General features: G+C 47.6%; 1 protein-coding gene across 8 annotated transcripts in view; it reads right to left on the reverse strand.

The window, feature by feature from the left end:
- Nucleotides 1-21,296, reverse strand: part of LOC121565543 (stAR-related lipid transfer protein 13-like) — a 138,234-nt gene that overhangs the window by 450 nt on the left and 116,488 nt on the right. For 6 of the 8 annotated variants that reach the window (XM_045213679.1, XM_045213685.1, XM_041876143.2 and 3 more), the window contains 11 exons: nucleotides 14,011-14,082; nucleotides 11,102-11,183; nucleotides 8,357-8,420; nucleotides 6,077-7,497; nucleotides 5,543-5,713; nucleotides 5,276-5,435; nucleotides 4,146-4,344; nucleotides 3,647-3,860; nucleotides 2,613-2,727; nucleotides 1,849-2,345; nucleotides 1,475-1,651 (listed from right to left, as the gene is read on the reverse strand). In XM_045213679.1, the coding sequence (XP_045069614.1) occupies nucleotides 1,475-1,651; nucleotides 1,849-2,345; nucleotides 2,613-2,727; nucleotides 3,647-3,860; nucleotides 4,146-4,344; nucleotides 5,276-5,435; nucleotides 5,543-5,713; nucleotides 6,077-7,497; nucleotides 8,357-8,420; nucleotides 11,102-11,183; nucleotides 14,011-14,082 (3,172 nt within the window). Of the gene's footprint in view, nucleotides 1-1,474; nucleotides 1,652-1,848; nucleotides 2,346-2,612; nucleotides 2,728-3,646; nucleotides 3,861-4,145; nucleotides 4,345-5,275; nucleotides 5,436-5,542; nucleotides 5,714-6,076; nucleotides 7,498-8,356; nucleotides 8,421-11,101; nucleotides 11,184-14,010; nucleotides 14,083-19,020; nucleotides 19,085-20,989; nucleotides 21,206-21,296 lie in introns of those variants that run through there. The other 2 variants (XM_041876154.2, XM_041876148.2) reach the window with 2 other exon arrangements.

The raw sequence follows: 21,296 nt of genomic DNA on the forward strand, positions 1-21,296 counted from the left end.
ATTACTTGTTTCAAAACATTATACAAAATAAATAACAGAGAAGTGGTGCGTGTATTCACCCCCTTTGCTGGGAAGCCCCTAAATAAGATATGGTGCAACCAATTACCTTCAGAAGTTACATAATTAGTTAAATAAAGTCCACCTGTGTGCAATCTAAGTGTCACATGATCTGTCACATAATCTCAGTATATATACACCTGTTCTGAAAGGCCCCAGATTCTGCAACACCACTAAGCAAAGGGCACCACCAAGCAAGCGGCACCATGAAGACCAAGGAGCTCTCCAAACAGGTCAGGGACAAAGTTGTGGAGAAGTACAGATAAGGGTTGGGTTATAAAAAAAGATCTGAAACTTTGAACATCCCACGGAGCACCATTAAATCCATTATTAAAGAATGGAAAGAATATGGCACCACAACAAACCTGCCAAGAGAGGGCCGCCCACCAACACTCACGGACCAGGCAAGGAGTGCATTAATCAGAGAGGCAACAAAGAGACCAAAGATAACCCTGAAGGAGCTGCAAACCTCCACAGTGGAGATTGGAGTATCTGTCCATAGGACCACTTTAAGCCGTACACTCCACAGAGCTGGGCTTTACGGAAGAGTGGCCAGAAAAAAGCCATTGCTTCAAGAAAAAAAATAAGCAAACACGTTTGGTGTTCGCCAAAAGGCATGTGGGAGACTCCCCAAACATATGGAAGAAGGTACTCTGGTCAGATGAGACTAAATTGGAGCTTTTTGGCCATCAAGGAAAACGCTATGTCTGGCGCAAACCCAACACCTCTCATCACCCCGAGAACACCGTCCCGACAGTGAAGCATGGTGGTGGCAGCATCATGCTGTGGGGATGTTTTTCATTGGCAGGGACTGGGAAACTGGTCAGAATTGAAGGAATGATGGATGGCGCTAAATACAGGGAAATTCTTGACTAAACCTGTTTCAGTCTTCCAGAGATGTGAGACTGGGACGGAGGTTCACCTTCCAGCAGGACAATGACCTTAAGCATACTGCTAAAGCAACACTTGAGTGGTTTAAGGGGAAACATTTAAATGTCTTGGAATGGCCTAGTCAAAGCCCAGACCTCAATCTAATTGAGAATCTGTGGTATGACTTAAAGATTGCTGTACACCAGCGGAACCCATCCAGCTTGAAGGAGCTGGAGCAGTTTTGCTTGAAGAATGGGCAAAGATCCCAGTGACTAGATGTGCCAAGCTTATAGAGACATACCCCAAGAGACTTGCAGCTGGGGGGGTGAATAGTTATGCACGCTAAATTTTTCTGTTTTGTTGTCTTATTTCATGTTTGTTTCACAATTCTTTTTATTTTGCATCTTCAAAGTGGTAGGCATGTTGTGTAAATCAAATGATACAAACCCCCCAAAAATCCATTTTAATTCCAGGTTTTAAGGCAACAAAATAGGAAGAATGTGAAGGGGGTGAATACTTTCGCAAGCCACTGTATGTGTGGACTCACTTGAGGTCCACCCTGCAGATGTGAGTGAGTCTGGACTTCCCAGAGCCGCAGGGTTCTAGAAGGTAGTTAGACTCTAGAACCACGGCCCTCACCCCATCAACCCGGGGACAGTCCTCATGTTCTACAGACACACACACCAATGCACACGTCCCCTTAGGAAGGTCAGTCCTCCACGACCTGACAGAAAGAGACACAGAGTCAGCTTCATTCAGTACAGACAGGTAGAACAGACAGGGCTTTACGTTGATGTGTGCTCTACAGAAACAACAAACATAGCATTTAACATGCTCTTGGGGATTCACCTTTCCTCTGAGTTGAAATGTAAATTTCAAAATTCTAAATACAAACACGCACACGCAAACCCACACACTCACCGTAGGACCAGGAAGTCTCTGCTGGGGTGTGGTGGCATGCGGTTGAGGACATAGTGGAACATCTCAGTGTATCTGTCCAGAGTCTCAGCTACCTTCCACTGCAGCAGGTCCACATCCCACAGGTGGCGCTCTCGCAGCACGCGGTTCAACACCACCGAGGGAGGGGCCTCCACCTCCACCGCCACACGCCACCGCCGCAAAGGGTTCCCATCACCCACCTTCTTACAGTAGAGCTCAGTGTTGTCTGAGCTGGTGCAGGACACCCAGCCCTTAGCCTTCTCTCTGGCCTCCTTCAGGAGCTCCTGGAGCCTGCTCTCTATGTAGCTCTGGTACAGGTTCTGTGGTCTGGTCTCTGTGTGTGTCTGGCAGGGTCTGGCCTCTGTCTGGTAGGACGCATCATCCTCCTCCTGCTGTCTACAGAGCTCCTCTAAGGTGGGAGCGTGAAGGTCCGCCTCCACGTACGAGTTCCTGGACTGAGTCACCATCTCGTGAGGAATCTGATTGGTCAGAGAAGAAAGATCAATCAGAGATCAGGTCACAATGGATAAGAGCGTCTGCTAAATGACTTTTTTTTAATGGTTCGATAACACTTAAAAGGCTGAAGGTATAATGCTTTATATCTTACCTGTCAGCAGGTATGAGCCTTTATAATGTTTTATAATGAGACTTATAACATTTTATGACATCCAATATATCTAAGGCATCTTAGTAACATTGTTGATTAGTAATGAAGTATTCTATTGTATTCTATTCAGGTCTATTACCTCAAACAGTCGGTTGCACTCTATAATCATGTGGGCGAGTCCCTGCGTTGCGGCATGGTTCTCATTCAGGTCCTTCTGGTCGGGCCGGCCTGTTGCGTACTTCCTCTGCATGGCCCTGAGGATCATGGGTAACAGTTATTAACACAGCAGAGGATCATGGGTAACGAGACAATTAACACAGCAGCCAGAGTCCATCAGCCGAGGTGCCAATGAACACAATCTCTTCCCTCTCTCCCACTGAATACAGCTAGTTAAGCTCCCTCCCAACCCACTAGAAAAATGAGTCCCCCATACAGCTGAGATCCCCACTCGTCACAGCTCCTAACCCTCTATCTCCTTCCCCCTTCCATGCCATCCTCTCCCTCTCTCTCCTCTCCCTCCTCCCAGTCATCTCAACATCTCTCTCTGCACGCTATCCCTTTGATCGTTAAAGAATCAGTTCCAACAGATAGTTGGATGAGAGGTTACTGTTTGTACACAGTGTGATGTCATAAAACACAGTGTTTTAAAGAGTACCCTGGAACTCCAGAACCTTCTTAATAAAAACAGCCCAGAACCAGATAGCCAGTCTACTGTAGTTAGTTAGTCCACTGTAGCTGAACCCCTGATGCCTGAGCCAGACAATGCAAATAGTCCGGGTAGCCATTTGATTAGCTGTTCAGGAGTCTTATGACTTGGGGGTAGAAGCTGTTAAGTCTTTTGAACCTAGACTTGGCGCTCCGGTACTGCTTGCCGTGCGGTAGCAGAGAGAACAGTCTATGACTAGGGTGGCTGGAGTCTTTGGCAATTTTTATGGCCTTCCTCTGACACCGCCTGGTATAGAGGTCATTGGATGGCAGGAAGCTTGGCCCCAGTGATGTACTGGGCCGTACGCACTACCCTCTGTAGTGCCTTGTGGTCGGAGGCCGAGCAGTTGCCGTACCAGGCGGTGATGCAACCAGTCAGGATACTCTTGATGGTGCAGCTGTAGAACATTTTGAGGATCTGAGGACCCATGCCAAATCTTTTCAGTCTCCTGTGTGTGTGTAGTGTACCTGGGTGAGAGGTTGTCCTTCTTCAGGATGTTGAGGTGGAACAGGGATGGGGCCAGACACACAGCAATGTTCATGGGAGTCATCTGGTTCTCCTCCACAGAGGAAGTGACATCAGACAGGAAGCAGAGCAGCATCTGGAGCACCTCCCTGTTCTCGTCTGACATCAGCATGATGGCCGTCTGCACAGCCTGCAACCGCTGGTCCTTAGGAACATCTGGAGGGAGGAGAGGGAGGAAGGGATAGAAGGAGGAGAGGAGAGGACAGGAGAGGAGAAGAGAGGAGAGGAGAGAGGAAACGAGAGTGAGACAGAGATAATGGTTGAACTATCCAACCATGGGTAATGGAGAGATACCTAAGGATGATTTGTCTGTGTGTGTGTGTGTGTGTGTGTGTGTGTGTGTGTGTGTGTGTGTGTGTGTGTGTGTGTGTGTGTGTGTGTGTGTGTGTTGGTGTGCGTGCATGTGCGCGTGTGTATGTGCCTGTGTGTATCAGTCTTTACACTGGTAGATGTGTAGGAAGGTCTCTCCCAGCTTGCTGGTCAGTAAAGGTTCAGGCAGGTCTCTGAAGAACTGTTTGACCATGTCTGCTACGTCGTACGCTGACTGGTCCTCGTAGCTGACATTATCAGGAGACAACTCATTAATCTGCCTCAGCGCCTGGATACGAGACTTCACACCAGACTTACGGAACAGACCCACCTTCAGACGGAGTAGAGCAGAACATTCAGACTGACAGACAGACCTGGTCTAGACACTGACAGACTGACCAGTTCTACAGAGAGAGACTGACAGTCTGCTGTAACAGTTTAACAGAGAGAGACTGACAGTCTGCTGTAACACAGTTTAACAGAAATAGATGACAGTCTGCTGTAACACAGTTTAACAGAGAGAGACTGACAGTCTGCTGTAACACAGTTTAACAGAAAGAGACTGACAGTCTGCTGTAACACAGTTTAACAGAGAGAGACTGGCAGTCTGCTGTAACACAGTTTAACAGAGAGAGACTGACAGTCTGCTGTAACACAGTTTAACAGAAAGAGACTGACAGTCTGCTGTAACACAGTTTAACAGAGAGAGATTGACAGTCTACTGTAACAGTTTAACAGAGAGAGACGTACAGCAGACTGTAACACAGTTTAACAGAGAGAGATTGACAGTCTGCTGTAACACAGTTTAACAGAGAGAGACTGACAGTCTGCTGTAACACAGTTTAACAGAAAGAGACTGACAGTCTGCTGTAACACAGTTTAACAGAAAGAGATGACAGTCTGCTGTAACACAGTTTAACAGAGAGAGATTGACAGTCTACTGTAACAGTTTAACAGAGAAAGACTGACAGTCTGCTGTAACACAGTTTAACAGAGAGAGATTGACAGTCTGCTGTAACACAGTTTAACAAAGAGAGACTGACAGTCTGCTGTAACACAGTTTAACAGAAAGAGACTGACAGTCTGCTGTAACACAGTTTAACAGAAAGAGATGACAGTCTGCTGTAACACAGTTTAACAGAGAGAGATTGACAGTCTACTGTAACAGTTTAACAGAGAAAGACTGACAGTCTGCTGTAACACAGTTTAACAGAGAGAGAATGAAAGTCTGCTGTAACACAGTTTAACAGAGAGAGACTGACCTGGTCTAGACACTGGCTCCTGAGGTATCGGAGGGCCTGCTGCAGGCTGAGGGGGAGGGGCTGACCAGAGCGCTGGACGTGAACGATCAGAGGAACACCAAACACATTCTTGTCTTTGTAGTCTGGAACCTTCATCCTCTTCATGAACTTTGGAACCGACCTGACAGAGAGAGACAACACAGGATACGTCTCATGTCTACTCACACACACAGGAATAGAGTTCAGCCTTGACAAGCTTAGGTTGATCGATTGATTGATTGTACTCACCAGGTCCATCCGTGTTTGTTGGACATGGAGTATTTCTCCATGATGGCAGTGAGGCGGAGGAGAGAGAACTTCTGCAGCAGGCTGAGCTGGCCTGCTGATTGGTTGGTGATCTGGAGCGAGGCCACTGAGTGGCTGAGCCGGTTGGACATCTGGAAGCTGGGCCATCGCAGACTAAAGCCAGAGAGAGAGAGGACAACAGTTAGAATACATTCCAAATTGCACCCTATTCCCTATATAGTGCAGTACTTTTGACCAGATCCCCATAGGGCAGTATGCAGGGAAAATGTGCATTATGTAGGGAATAGAGTGCCATTTGGGATGCAAGCTTGGACAATGATGTCAACTTGAAGATTTGTAAATGTATCAAAACTACTGAAACTGGCCACAAATCATTCACTAGACTTCACCTCTAAAAGACGGATGTTTTGAGTAAGTATTTAGCACTATCAGTATGGAAATAACAACAGGATAATGATTTCTACAGGGAACTAAACACTGAGATGTTAATAAGAATTTGAGGACTATGATTCTTACCGGTTGGGTCTGGTTAGTGATGCTCCCACCCCTGAGTCCCTCCTCTCTCTGTGTCCTGTACAGTGAGTCTCATTGAGGGACACACCGTCTCTGTCCCCGTCACTGGATGTGCTCTGTCCCTCCAGAACAGACGTCCCCTCAAAGTCCAGTGTGATCTGGCTGGAGGACTGCAGACCTGCAGGCTGGATCCCCTGTCCATCCAGGCCTGCAGAGGGCAGCATGTTCTTGGACCAGTGGTCCACTATCTGCTGCAGACCGTTGACGTGCTGCAGGATGTCATCCAGGTGGGGGAACAGGTCTTCCTTCTCCAGGTCCAGCAGGTCTCCAGTAGAGGCATAGAGGTGAGACCCAGGGACGTTGTCGTACACACTGATCCTACTGCCCCGCGGGCAGCACTGGGTGACCGGGCGGTGGTGGAACTCCCTGGGGTTTGAGTTAGGGTGGGGGTAGGGGTTGGACTGGGGCTCCAGGGAGTTGACGCTATCGCTGTGACAGGGGACGGAGGCCCTCAGGGTGGGGGAGAGGCTCTCTATGGACAGGGCCTTGGGGAAGGTGCCAGGCTTGTGGTCTTTGGGGATGTGGACCACCAGGTCCTCGTAGGAGCGGAACTCGTTACGCCGATTGTGTTCGGCCACGCCCCTCTTCCCCTGGGCCACGCCACTGTTCTGCTGCAGGCTGGAGAACACGGCCAAGTCCTCCAGATACATGCCACTGCGCTTGGCGTCAGACCGGTCTGTCCGCTGGGAGTGGGGCTTCCTCTCCTTCAGACTGGGGGAGGAGACGGTGCTGCCACTGGAGTGGCTGCCCTCGCTGCTGGAGGGGCACTGGGGGATTAGCCCTAGGGTTGGTCCCCCAGTGGGTACCTCCACCGCCCCCGACCCGTCCCCATTGGTGATCTCCATGCAGCGCAGCGTCTTCAGGGCCTGCGGCTCTGTCTGCAGTACCGGAGCGCTGATCACCAGCATCTTGCTCCTCCCCCTACCCAGCGTGCCCCGGGAACGTAGCGTCTCCATGCGGTGCAGGAAGTCCTTGGCACGGGTCTGTCTGGCGCGGCCGTTTTTGGCAGGCAGCGAGCCGTAGTAAGGGAGGTGCTTAGGGAGTTGTGGCAGGTTAAGGGATGTGGAGTCAGGTTCAGGCATGGCTGCAGAGTCGGAGTTGTTCCGGTTAGAACAGTCTGAGTCCTCTGTGCTCACGGCTTGTTGGCCACTCCCCCCACTGCTCTCACTGTGGAGAGATGAGACATCTGGTTCACTGAGGTCAGTTAGAACACTCTCACTACTGGTGGTGGTCCGCAGGCCCCGCCCCTCCCATTCCCTGGGACTCTGCCCCTCCCCCTTTAGTCTGGACCAGCGGCGGCTCGTACACTCAAACGTCCATCTGTCACTGATGGCAAACAGGTCCTCCTCATCAGAGTCTTCACTCTGAATACACAGGAAGACAACACAAAATCAATTATCAACACATGATCACCTAGTCAGGTAGAAATCGAAACCAGTTAAAAGTTACATAAACACACTCATCCGAGTCTTCACTCTGGACACAGGAAGGGAGTAGACACATAGCGCTGTCAGTACACTGTTATCAACACATGGTAACAAGACAATCAGAATGATTGGTTCTAGTTATAAGCTGATGGGACAGCTGTATCTAGATATTTTGGTTGTGAGATCTGTGACGGTGTATCATCACAGCCTGTCTGTATCTGTATCTGTTCCAGGAAGGAGAGACAAATGTCATCTGTGTTTTTTTCCTAAAAGTAAACAACGGAGACAGAGGATGTGTCTGTTCAGTTATAATCACATTACAGTTCTATATCGATCACATAATCATGATGATTTAACATCACTTATCAGGTTCTACAGCCATAAATAAACCAATAGGAAACATCCTGAAGCCTAGAGGGGCTTCCCTCCACACTGAAGGAAGATGAAACAACAGAGGTGTTGGATGCATCCCAAATGGCACCCTATTCCTTATAGTGCAGTACTTTTGACCAGGGCACTGGTCAAAAGTAGTACATCCTTTAGGGAATACAACAATGGACACATCTCACATATCACAGGATCTGAGTTAGAGGGATGGAAGGATAGAGGGATGGAAGAATAGAGGGCTAAGAGGAGGAGTAGTTTTGTGTTGGCCGATATCCTCAGTATTTATTACCATAATACCTTAGAAAGGTATACATAGTATCCTTGCATTGACTAAAGCTGTTTATCGCAACTGAACAGGATCATAACGGTCATAATATATAATAATATAATAATTAAAACCTCTACTTACCTTTTTCTTAGGAAGGTTGACGTCTATTTTCATAGAGGCAACCTTGTTCAAGGTGTTGAGTCGTCTGGAAGAGAAACAAGCCAGATGGATGTAAACAATAACATTCTCAGAGTTCATCCTTCACTCCGAGAGAAGTCACCAGGAATAGACACAGTCAGCCAGCGTAGTTAGATCTGTTCTCCAGTCCAGGAGCTAAATGACTGTGGGGCTGACGACTACACAGCCAGGGCAGCCCAAACCTAATCATGCCTGGTAACTGTGGCTAATAACTTAATGGACAGATGCTCTGGCCTCTCTCTCTCTATCTCCCTGGCTGTCTATCTGCTTCTGGCCTCTCTCTCCCTGACAGGGACCTAATTGGTGAAGACTGCTGAGGCGCTGAGGGTAGCCTGCTGTGGTAGTCATTGGTCTATTCGCCTGTGGTTCACAGAGATTCTCCATTCACACCTAATGGACTAGTCTCTGCTGCTTCTCCAGCTGCACACAGACTTCCTGTTCCTGCTCCCGCTTAGTCACTCTCTCCTTCTATCCATAGAGTTCATAAACGCACAGCAAACTAAGTCCCTGTTGGAATTTTCTGGGCTAACCAGCTCTAAACAGCTCCATAACTGTTAGAGTTGGTTTAAATTCAATCCCACCCACAAGTTGCTAGAGTAACAATGTAACAATGGGCATTTACAATATACCCCATGAACAGTAAAACAGTCAGAGGTTGTGCCTATGTCCCAAATGGCATCCTATTCCCTATATAGTGCACTACGGTCAAAAGTACTGCACAATATAGGGAATAGGGTGCCATTTGGGACGCAGTCAGAGAGTAGGAGAGTAGGGGTCTGTGGGACAGCTAGCTGGCTGAGAGTAGGGGAGGCTGGCCTATTGCAGTGGTAAATAAGGCAGAGACACTCAGGCCAATAAGCTGCCCTGCCTAAAGCAACAACGACAACAACAACAGCACGAGAGGAAAACATGACGACACATTCCTAACCAATCCTCGCCAGGAAAATGGCGCTCAACAGAAGATGTACGGTGTGACAGATGTAACGTTTTACCACTCTAGATATTGTCCCATGCAGGGTTTATGTGGATTCTGTGACAGTAAAAAGCCAAAGACGTGGATGTCGATTAAGGCAGCCCTCCGCACCTCTCTGATTCAGAGGGGTTGGGTTAAATGCGGAAGACACATTTCAGTTGAATGCATTCAGTTGTACAACTGACTAAGTATCCCCTTTTCCCTTTCAGATGTAGCAGAGTTAGAAGAGGCTAGCCTCTAGCCCCCTCCTGCTGCTCTGAAGCCAACAGGATACAGTAGGGCTGGAGGTCTTTGTCCGAAATGGTACCCTTTTCCCTATATAGTACACTACTTTTGACCAGAGCCCATAGAGCTCTAGTCAAACGTATGGCACTATAGGGTTGCCATTTCAGACGCAGCCTAGGTTAGTTCCCATGGTCCTTACAGAAGCTGTTGGAGCGTGTAGAGCCTATAGAGAGTGTTGAGGGCCCCTAACTCCTAAAGACTAAAAAGCTTTGACTATAGAGCATAATAGAGCCTGAATAACCAGGGATCACAGAGAAAACATCAGTGGAGAGCGTGACATACTGTATCTATCTGTTCCTCTCAGCCCCATGGTCAGTGTGAAGGGAGGAAGTGTTACTCTGCTCACCACACAGTGACAGGCAGACAGCATGTTTACCAGTCTCCCCTGGCTCCAGGTGACCATAAAGAAGCTGAGGAGTCAGGGATGGTGTATGGGGGTGACACTCACAGGGAGACCGAGTCACTGGGAGGTAGGAGCTGGGAGGCATTGTCTCCAGGGCTAGTTTGGAATGTAGATGAGTTGCTTAAGGGTTGTTTAGAGTCACAGTGTGTTAGGCTGTAAAGGCAGCCCTTTCCCTCCTCCTACCTTGGCGTCATCCCAAATAGCACCCTATTCCCTATATAGTGCACTATTTTGACAAAATTCCTATGGGCCCTGGACAAAAGTAGTGCACTATATAAGGAATAGGGTGCCATTTCGGACTAAGCCCTTCTCTCTGCTGACAGTCTCTGGGGGAAGTTTCCATAGCAATATAGGGCAACATGGGGAACTAAAGGGCTGTTTTGAACCCAATCAGAGACAGTTAATGTCTTGGCATAGCAAAGGGGAAACAATGGTGAGGTTGAACTTGACTACTAGTCTTGCCAGACAGAAGCAGGTTTAAAAACGGGCCCAGAGGGGTATCCTACAAAGCAGGATCAGTGAGTTTGCCAGATAAACAACCAGAAATAACTATTGATTTTCTGGTTCATTAAGAAAGTTTAACTTATTTATGTGTTTTTGGTTGTTGAGTCGATTAGACCATGCCCATTTCAAGTTTATCTTTCCATAAGTTATTTCACAATATTTAAGTTAGCTGGCTAACGCATTGATCTTACTTTGTAGTGTACCCCTCTGGTCTGCCACGTTGGCTAATCTGTTGTGTTGTTGTTTTCTTCTGGTGGCTGGGTAACGTTAGTGTGAGATTTCTGTGACGTCTGTCTAGTAAAGGACTCCTAGATGCGTGAGGTGCTTGTTGTTCACAGTGATTATCGCTCTGTCAGTTTAAGCGGTGTAGATCCATTTCACTTCCCTGAGGCTCAAACACTCAGCTCTCTCTGTTGTTACCTTACTGACTGACATACAATCTCACACATTCAACGTCAACTGAATGACACTGCAATTGGTATGGAAGCAGTATGGAAAATCCAACCAGGTTTAATCCACTCACCTGCAGAGAGGTTCCACCAGGTCTTTGTCCAGAAAGTAATGGTCTTTCTTTACAGGAGAGATGTCAATGGGGAACTGAGAGTCTGAGGAGAAGGAAACAGATTAAATGCTGCTCTTAGATTAAAGATACAACTTTTAAAAGTTCTGTCATTTTCTCCTCTCAGTAGTTATCTAGCTCCTTAATAGGGCAGCAGGCAGGCTGGAAACACGTGGCAGATCAGAAGCAGCTTCACTTTTTAACTCAGAGAGAGAGAGAGAGAGAGAGAGAGAGAGAGAGAGAGAGAGAGAGAGAGAGAGAGAGAGAGAGAGAGAGAGAGAGAGAGAGAGAGAGAGAGAGAGAGAGAGAGAGAAGAGAGAGAGAGAGAGAGAGAGAGAGAGAGAGAGAGAGGAGAGAGAGAGAGAGAGAGAGAGAGAGAGAGAGAGAGAGAGAGAGAGAGAGAGAGAGAGAGAGAGAGAGAGAGAGAGAGAGAGAGAGAGAGAGAGAGAGAGAGAGAGAGAGAGAGAGAGAGAGAGAGAGAGAGAGAGAGAGAGAGAGAGAGAGAGAGAGAGAGAGAGAGAGAGAGAGACCAAATAACGCCATTGAGCAGCATTACATCTATCTCTGGGTATTGGCCTCCTGTTATATGACCAGGGCCCATAGTCCACTATGTAGGCAATAGGGTGCCATTTGGGACACAGGCACAGATTCACTCCAGACCCTCCATATTACATTCCACTGCATTCATGTGGAATCATTAACTGTTTTATGAAAAGCACCGCTGCATGGTTTGTCACATAAGGAGAAACACAGATATCAGAATACACTCAGACAGATCTGGGTCGGGGAGCTGCAGCCGGCAGGAATTGTGAAATGGTTTCAAAATGCAGTTACTTTATACTCAATATTCACGTAAACATTGTTTCCTTTAGTGAGCAGGCTGTATGGAGCTGAATACAGGGGGACAGAATGTGGATAGCAGTGGAGACTGTATCTGCGGCTTTCAATACACACTGATACAATCGCACATACAAACACACACAAACACACAGAGAGAGGGCTGGTGTCAGCGTGTCTCCTTTACAACGCGCTACAATCCCTGTCAACAAGAGATTCATTACACCCTCTCACTTCAAAAGACCTCGAGCACCGAGGGTGCTGGGGAGAAGAGGGGGCAGATGGGTGAGGAGGAGGGGAGCAGGGGTGAGGAGGAGAGGGGAGTAGGAGTGAGGAAAGCTGGCTGCTTCTAAACCATGATGATAAAACTTTTTCCCATGACCTCTTTGTTTTAGTGTGCTGGACATGTTTGGGTAGTAACTCTAGCCAGGAACTACCCAGACCAAAGCCCAGCCGAGGCTTTCTCTTTCTCTCTTTCTGCAGTCCCCCTGCCTCTCTGTCTCCTTCCTTCCCTCCCTCCCTCCCTCCCTCCCTCCCTCCCTCCCTCCCTCCCTCCCTCCTCCCTCCCTCCTCCCTCCCTCCCTCCCTCTCTCCAGTCCTGAGTGAGTTGAAAGGAGCCGTAGCCTCTGAGTCTCCTGAGGACAGCTGTGTAAATGAAACTGCCAGAGGAGAGGACATGAGAGGAGGGGACATGAGAGGAGAGGAGAGGACCTAAGAGGAAAGGAGAGGACATGAGAGGAGAGGAGGGTACAGGAGAGGAGAGGACATGAGAGGAGAGGAGAGGACATGAGAGGAGAGGACATGAGAGGAGAGGACATGAGAGGAGAGGACATGAGAGGAGAGGACATGAGAGGAGAGGACATGAGAGGACATGAGGGGAGAGGAAAGGAGAGGACATAAGAGGAGAGGAGAGGACATGAGAGGAGAGGACATAAGAGGAGAGGACATGAGAAGAGAGGACATGAGGGGAGAGGACATGAGAGGAGAGGACATGAGAAGAGAGGACATGAGAAGAGAGGACATGAGGGGAGAGGACATGAGGGGAGAGGACATGAGAGGAAAGGAGAGGACATGAGGGGAGAGGACATGAGCGGAAAGGAGAGGACTTGAGGAGAGGAGAGGACATAAGAGGAGAGGACATGAGAGGAGAGGACATAAGACGAGAGGAGAGGACATGAGGGGAGAGGATATGAGAATGTAGGAGAGGAAATGAGAGGAGCGAATAGGACATGAGAGGAGAGGACATGAGAGGAGAGGAGAGGGTAGGACATGAGAGGAGAGGATAGGACAAGAGGAGAGGATAGGACATGAGAGGAGAGGACATGAGAGGAGAGGACATGAGAGGAGAGGAGAGGGTAGGACATGAGAGGAGAGGATAGGACAAGAGGAGAGGATAGGACATGAGAGGAGAGGACATGAGAGAAGAGGACATGAGAGGAGAGGATAGGACATGAGAGGAGAGGATAGGACATGACATGAGAGGAGAGGATAGGACATGAGAGGAGAGGACATGAGAGGAGAGGAAAGGACTCAACAGGGGACAGGGTTGGGTTGGGTAGGGCAGGGCAGTGTAAGAGGAAGCCAGACTATGCCAGATGATTCACTCCTCATATAGAAACTCTACATCAAAGTTAAAATCAACAGCAACTCATTTCACAACAGACGTTACATTTCAAAATAAAACTGCCATATTTGTTTTATAGTTGGTCTATTATGACTTTATTACCTTATTATAATGTGTCTGTTATGATCAAACCATTCTCTCAGACAATAATACATGGCTGGAGAGGGGAACTGACAGACAACTGTGTGTGTGTGTGTGTGTGTGTGTGTGTGTGTGTGTGTGTGTGTGTGTGTGTGTGTGTGTGTGTGTGTGTGTGTGTGTGTGTGTGTGTGTGTGTGTGTGTGTGTGTGTGTGTGTGTGTGTGTGTGTGTGTGTGTGTGTGTGTGTGTGTGTGTGTGTGTGTGTGTGCGTGCGTGCGTGCCAGTGCCAGTGCCAGTGTTGCATTGTTCTGGTGTGTTATTGAGTTTATTACCTTCAAAGAGCTGAGCGTATTGGGGGAATCCTGCCGCTCGTAGCCAATCACACGCCTCCTTCGCCTCGAGTTCTGAAACAGAACAAGAAAACATGTCTTGTCAGTCAGAGAATCAGAAATAAACAGTATGTTCAACATGGAGTGGTGGGTAGGGGGTATTCACTGCTTCACTGAACAATTTAACTTTCATGTTTTATAAATTATGGGAAGAAAATCCATCCATTTGTCCAAATGTTTTTTGTCAACAACAACAAAAATACAGCATGTCGAACGCCTTTATGATGAGTTGGACTAAAAACACACATCAGCAACCATCAGCACTCACCATGGAAGGTTGTTCTCTTGGAAGAACAAAAAACAGACACAGAGTTGAGACTGAACCATATAAACTCAGCAAAAAAAGAAACGCCCTCTTACTGTCAACTGCGTTTATTTTCAGCAAACTTAACATGTGTAAATATTTGTATGAACATAACAAGATTCAACAACTGAGACATAAACTGAACAAGTTCCACAGACATGTGACTAACAGAAATTGAATAATGTGTCCCTGAACAAAGGGGGGAGTCAAAATCAAAAGTAACAGTCAGTATCTGGTGTGGCCACCAGCTGCATTAAGTACTGCGGTGCATCTCCTCCTCATGGACTGCATCAGATTTGCCAGTTCTTGCTGTGAGATGTTACCCCACTCTTCCACCAAGGCACCTGCAAGTTCCCGGACATTTCTGGGGGGAATGGCCTTAGCCCTCACCCTCCGATCCAACAGGTCCCAAACGTGCTCAATGGGATTGAGATCCGGGCTCTTCGCTGGCCATGGCAGAACACTGACATTCCTGTCTTGCAGGAAATCACGCACAGAACTAGCAGTATGGCTGGTGGCATTGTCATGCTGGAGGGTCATGTCAGAATGAGCCTGCAGGAAGGGTACCACATGAGGGAGGAGGATGTCTTCCCTGTAACGCACAGCGTTGAGATTGCCTGCAATGACAACAAGCTCAGTCCGATGATGCTGTGACACACCGCCCCAGACCATGACGGACCCTCCACCTCCAAATCGATCCCGCTCCAGAGTACAGGCCCCGGTGTAACGCTCATTCCTTCGACGATAAACGCAAATCCGACCATCACCCCTGGTGAGACAAAACCGCGACTCGTCAGTGAAGAGCACTTTTTGCCAGTCCTGTCTGGGTCCAGCGACGGTGGGTATGTGCCCATAGGCGACGTTGTTGGCGGTGATGTCTGGTGAGGACCTGATTTACAACAGGCCTACAAGCCCTCAGTCCAGCCTCTCTCAGCCTATTGCGGACAGTCTGAGCACTGATGGAGGGATTGTGCGTTCCTGGTGTAACTCGGGCAGTTGTTGTTGCCATCCTGTACCTGTCCCGCAGGTGTGATGTTCGGATGTACCGATCCTGTGCAGGTGTTGTTACACGTGGTCTGCCACTGCGAGGACGATCAGCTGTCCGTCCTGTCTCCCTGTAGTGCTGTCTTAGGCGTCTCACAGTACGGACATTGCAATTTATTGCCCTGGCCACATCTGCAGTCCTCATGCCTCCTTGCAGCATGCCTAAGGCACGTTCAGGCAGATGAGCAGGGACCCTGGGCATCTTTCTTTTGGTGTTTTTCAGAGTCAGTAGAAAGGCCTCTTTAGTGTCCTAAGTTTTCATAACTGTGACCTTAATTGCCTACTGTCTGTAAGCTGTTAGTGTCTTAACGACCGTTCCACAGGTGCATGTTCATTAATTGATTATGGTTCATTGAACAAGCATGAGAAACAGTGTTTAAACCCTTTACAATGAAGATCTGTGAAGTTATTTGGATTTTTACAAATAATCTTTGAAAGACAGGGTCCTGAAAAAGGGACGTTTCTTTTTTTGCTGAGTTTAGCTGTTAGATAGTATGCAAGGCCCCGTGTAGCTCAGTTGGTAGAGCATGGCGCTTGCATGCCAGGGTTGTGGGTTCGATTCCCACGGGGGGCCAGTATGAAAAATGTTATGCAAGTCGCTCTGGATAAGAGCGTCTGCTAAATGACTAAAATGTAAATGTACTGTATGTGATAATAAAACTTGAACTAGTACTAAGGTGATAGATAGTTGGTCCCTCAGGTAGATTTACATAAAACCTTACTTGACTACCTGAGGTCTGGTCTCTAAGCTTGGATTATAGGGTATAGCCTGACAACAGAGTGCTGATAGGGGTGAAATAAATTCAAGTCAGGATACACCGGTGGACAGCAGAGGGATCAGCACAGGAAGACATGGGATATATATTTCTAGAACTGCACCTTAAAAGTAATATATATCCTTTTTATTGTCCTTTTTTTATTCGAGTTTTACAAAAGATTAGACTTGTCAAACAGAAGAAATCTACAAATCATGCTAAATATAGATATCAGAACAAAGCAAAGCCAGCAGATCAAACTGTCCTGGACTGACGGTCTTATGTTCTCTGTAATACACTATACAAAAGTATGTGGACACTCCTTCAAATTAGTGGATTCGGCTATTTCAGCCACACCCGTTGCTGACAGGTGTATAAAATCGAGCACACAGCCATGTAATCTCCATAGACAAACATTGGCAGCAGAATGGCCTTACTGAAGAGCTCAGTGACTTTCAATGTGGCACCGTCATAGGATGCCACCTTTCCAACAAGTCAGTTCGTCAAATTTCTGCCCTGCTAGAGCTGCTCCGGTCAACTATAAGTGCTGTTATTGTGAAGTGGAAAAGTCTAGGAGCAACAACGGCTCAGCCGCGAAGTGGTAGGCCACACAAGATCACAGAACGGGACCGCAGAGTGCTGAAGCGCGTAGTGCATCAAAATTGTCCGCCCTCGGTTGCAACACTCACTACCGAGTTCCAAACTGCCTCTGGAAGCAACGTCAGCACAAGAACCGTTCATCGGGAGCTTCATGAAATGGGTTTCCATGGCCGAGCAGCCGCACACAAGCCTAAGATCACCATGCGCAATGCCAAGCGTTGGCTGGAGTGGTGTAAAACTCAACGCCATTGGACTCTAGAGCAGTGGAAAGGCGTTCTGTGGAGTGATGAATCACGCTTCAACATCTGGCAGACCGACGGACAAATCTGGGTTTGGCGGATGTCAGGAGAACCCTACCTGCCCGAATGCATAGTGGCAACTGTAAAGTTTGGTGGAGAAGGAATAATGGTTCGGGCTAGGCCCCTTAGTTCCAGTGAAGGGAAATCTTAACGCTACAGCATACAGTGACATTCTAGACGATTCAGTGCTTCCAACTTTGTGGCAACAATTTGGGGAAGGCCCTTTCCTGTTTCAGCATGACAATGCCCCCGTGCACAAAACGAGGTCCATACAGAAATGGTTTGTTGAGATCGGTGTGGAAGAACTTGACTGGCCTGCACAGAGCCCTGACCTCAACCCCATCGAACACGTTTGGGATGAATTGGAATGCCGACTGCGAGCCAGGCCTAATCGCCCAACATCAGTGCCCGACCTCACTAATGCTGTTGTGGCTGAATGGAAGAATGTCCCCGCAGCAATATTCCAACATCTAGTGGAAAGTCTTCCCAGAAGAGTGTAGGCTGTAGTAGCAGCAAAGGGGTGACCAAATCCATATTAATGCCCATGATTTTGGAATGAGATGTTTGACGAGCAGGTGTTCATATACTTTTGGTCATGTAGTGTATATGGCGGTCAGCACAATGATCAAAGGGACTGGGGCTGCAACATAACCAGAATGTAAGTATCCAGCCAGCCTCCTGACAGAGCAGCTGTCCTGTACTAACCCTAACCCTGTCCCCTACAGGTGACCCCTAGTGGTGACCCCTGTTGTGGGGTCATGACCTGACCTTGCTGACACCTGAGGGGTGACATCCCCTCTCTGGTTCCGAGCTCCTGACTCACAGGACAAGAAGCAGACAGACCTCTCACGTCTAACAGAACAGACCCCTCTCTCTCCTGTCTCACTCCACTCTCTTCTCTCTCACTCTCACTCCTGTCAATCCTCTCTCACTCTCACTTACTCGTGTCACTTCTCTCCCACTCTCACTCCTCTCTCTCTCCTCTATCACTCCTCAACTTACACACCAGACCCCTCTCACTACTCAGCCAACACACCACTCTCACTACATAATCAATAGGCTACTATGTCAAACATGAAGAAAGAAGATGATCTAGTAAAATTCAAAAACACTTTCCAATTCTTTCCCATCTACTATGAATTAAAAATATTCTCACCTACCCAGGACTGGCACTACAGACACAGACAGGTCTGTTATAGAAGTCTGTTTAGATCCCAAACCTGTCCTCCTGTTCCAATAGGATCCCAAACCTGTCCTCCTGTTCCAATATGATCCCAAACCTGTCCTCCTGTTCCAATATGATCCCAAACCTGTCCTCCTGTTCCAATATGATCCCAAACCTGTCCTCCTGTTCCAATATGATCCCAAACCTGTCCTCCTGTTCCAATAGGATCCCAAACCTGTCCTCCTGTTCCAATAGGATCCCAAACCTGTCCTCCTGTTCCAATATGATCCCAAACCTGTCCTCCTGTTCCAATAGGATCCCAAACCTGTCCTCCTGTTCCAATAGGATCCCAACTCCACAGTGAAGCTGCTACAATAGTCTAGTGCAGTGAAGCAGTATACTCAAGGCACGTTGGTGTGTAGACGAACTAGCTATTGTTAATATCACAGCAGATCAACACAATAGGAACATCTTCCAGCCAATTTCCCTCGACAATCACCTCAACAATATGTCTGGTGTGGATAAAGAGGACCACTCCACTCCAAACAGGTATCCCAGCATGTCTGTTCCTGCCCCTGTCTGTGTCTGACGCTCTGTGACGCACTAGTCATTTATCACAGTTCATCCCACCTGGGTCTCCATACAGAACTGTCTGTGACAGAGATAACCTTTCACTGTAACTTCATCTGTCTTGTCTGTACCCCACCTTTCTCCAGACCCTGCTCTGTGGCTATATTGTATGCTACTCCTCTCTCAAACACCGTGACCATCTGCTCTGTGACTCACCTGTGTTGTGACAAACCTGTGTCATTACAGCGCTGTGTCCACATGTCAATGACTAGTGACTTTGTTCCGCAGACTGACAAGTCAGACCACCAATTGAATAAATATTAACAGTTCCCAGAGGGAGAGGGTGTGTTCCAAATGGCACCCTATTCCCTATATTGTGCAACACTTTTGACCAGAGCTCTATGAGCCCATATAGATCTGGTCAAAAGTAGTGCACTATCAAGTGTTTAGGGTACTATTTGGGACGCAGACAGTGTCCTTGGATGACAACGTCCATGTTTACCTCTACACCCACGTCAGATCACGGTTTACTCCAACGACCTCCATAACAGGGTCACATCACAGGTTGAGAACATGGGAAATCTCCCAGCAGCAAAGATAACTGACACTAACCTGGCCATCTAGACAGTTCTTAGTGGAATAAAGGATCAGCGTGCTCAACTCTATCTACGTACAAGTCTTTGAGTGCAGTGTTGTAAGGACACATGATAGAAGAGGAACACCTCCAGTCACTGTCACTAGTCTTAAGATAGCAGCATCAGAGGTCACAGAAGTGAAAGAATAAAGACTTTCCGTGAGTTCAGGTCTTTCTCTCTCTTCCGACTAGCCTGTCCTGACAGTTGTATATTGTATTGAGTACAGTAGAGTCATATTGTTATACTGCACCACATGGTGAGAGTGCCTCCAGCTCCATTCTCTGTCCCACAGCCGGAGGTGGGACTGTTGGGAACAGAACAGGGTATACGATCTGGGAATTTCACTGTCCTGTCCTGGGCATTCTGTAACAGAATCTCGAGACATTCTGTTCCAACCGACGTTCCGACGTACCTTTTCCTTTTCTCCAGCGAGAAAAGGCTGGTTTCCGTCCCAAATGGCACCCTATTCCCTGTATATTGCACTACTTTTGACCAGGGCCCATCAAAAGTAGTGCACTATATAGGGAATAGGGTGCCATTTGGGACGTATGGGACGTACCCCTGGTCTGGCAGCGAGCCAGGACGGGAACTGCCTGTTCCTACACAACCATGGCTGTAAAACTGTGTACAGTGTAATCATGTTACTGTGTACAGTGTAAACATGTTACTGTGTACAGTTGCATCGCCACAATGACATGAAACCCAGCACGTTGGAGGGACAAAGGTCCTGAATGCCACCAGCAGTAGGTGTGTTACTAAGGTGTGTGTGTGTGGCCGACCAACCTATCCCTACAGGGGATACTCCTTCCTCTCCTTACGCAACAACATTCCCTTTATAGGAACATTCCTTGGCAGTGGCCCAAATGGCACCTTATTCCCTATATTGTGCACTACTTTCTCTATTGGATATATATCCATACATAGCCTTTTGGTAGTAGGAACATTTTGTTATGGAACGAATGGAATATCAGATCTACAGGCAGATAGGTAGTGTCCTAAAGGGAAGCGATGGCACACTTGGTCTGTGTGCGTCTGAAGTGGCACCCTATGCCCTATAATATAGTGCACTACTTTTGACCAGGGTCCATAGGGATGCAGACTTGGAGAGTGGCTGGTGGAGGGTTGAGCTGAACCTGCTAGTGCAAGCCCTAATAATAACCCTAACCCTGTCTGGCTGGCTGGCTGCCAACAACATGACAGAGATGCATGACAGAATTCGGAATGATACAGGCAGGTAACAAAGATAACTGGTTAACTGTTAAGTGTAGATCATCGCCTATAGAACATGATATAAAGAAACATGCTCCTTGTTAAAAAAATTATACAATCACTACACTAGACTTGTCAAAATTCTAAAGAAGTAGAGTTACACTTGAGAGATAAATGATCCCTGTATTAGTCCAAACCTAAATTTTACATTTACATTTTAGTCATTTAGCAGACGCTCTTATCCAGAGCGACTTACAGTTAGTGAGTGCATACATTTTCATACTAAATATTCTCAACTCTGTAATAATCAGACTGTAAGAAACAGATTGTGTTTTACTCACTGGTTATTTTCATCATACAGTCATTAGGATGTCCACATTCCAATACGGTGGTTCTACAGACGTATTAGAGTTTCTGGGCATCTTTCTCCTCTTCCCACGCAGCAGTAAGTAATGTTAGATACCAGCTCTCTAGTACCACGGCCTGCTGCTCAGAGATACTGATCACTACTGATCCCTCTCACATCTCTCTCTCTCACATCTCTCTCTCTCACATCTCTCTCTCTCTCACATCTCTCTCTCTCTCTCTCTCTCTCTCTCTCTCGCTCTCTCTCTACCCCCAAATAGCCATGTGGCCACCCCCTTATTT

This window comes from Coregonus clupeaformis, chromosome 5 (genome assembly GCF_020615455.1).
Source record: "Coregonus clupeaformis isolate EN_2021a chromosome 5, ASM2061545v1, whole genome shotgun sequence".
Lineage (NCBI taxonomy): Eukaryota > Metazoa > Chordata > Actinopteri > Salmoniformes > Salmonidae > Coregonus > Coregonus clupeaformis.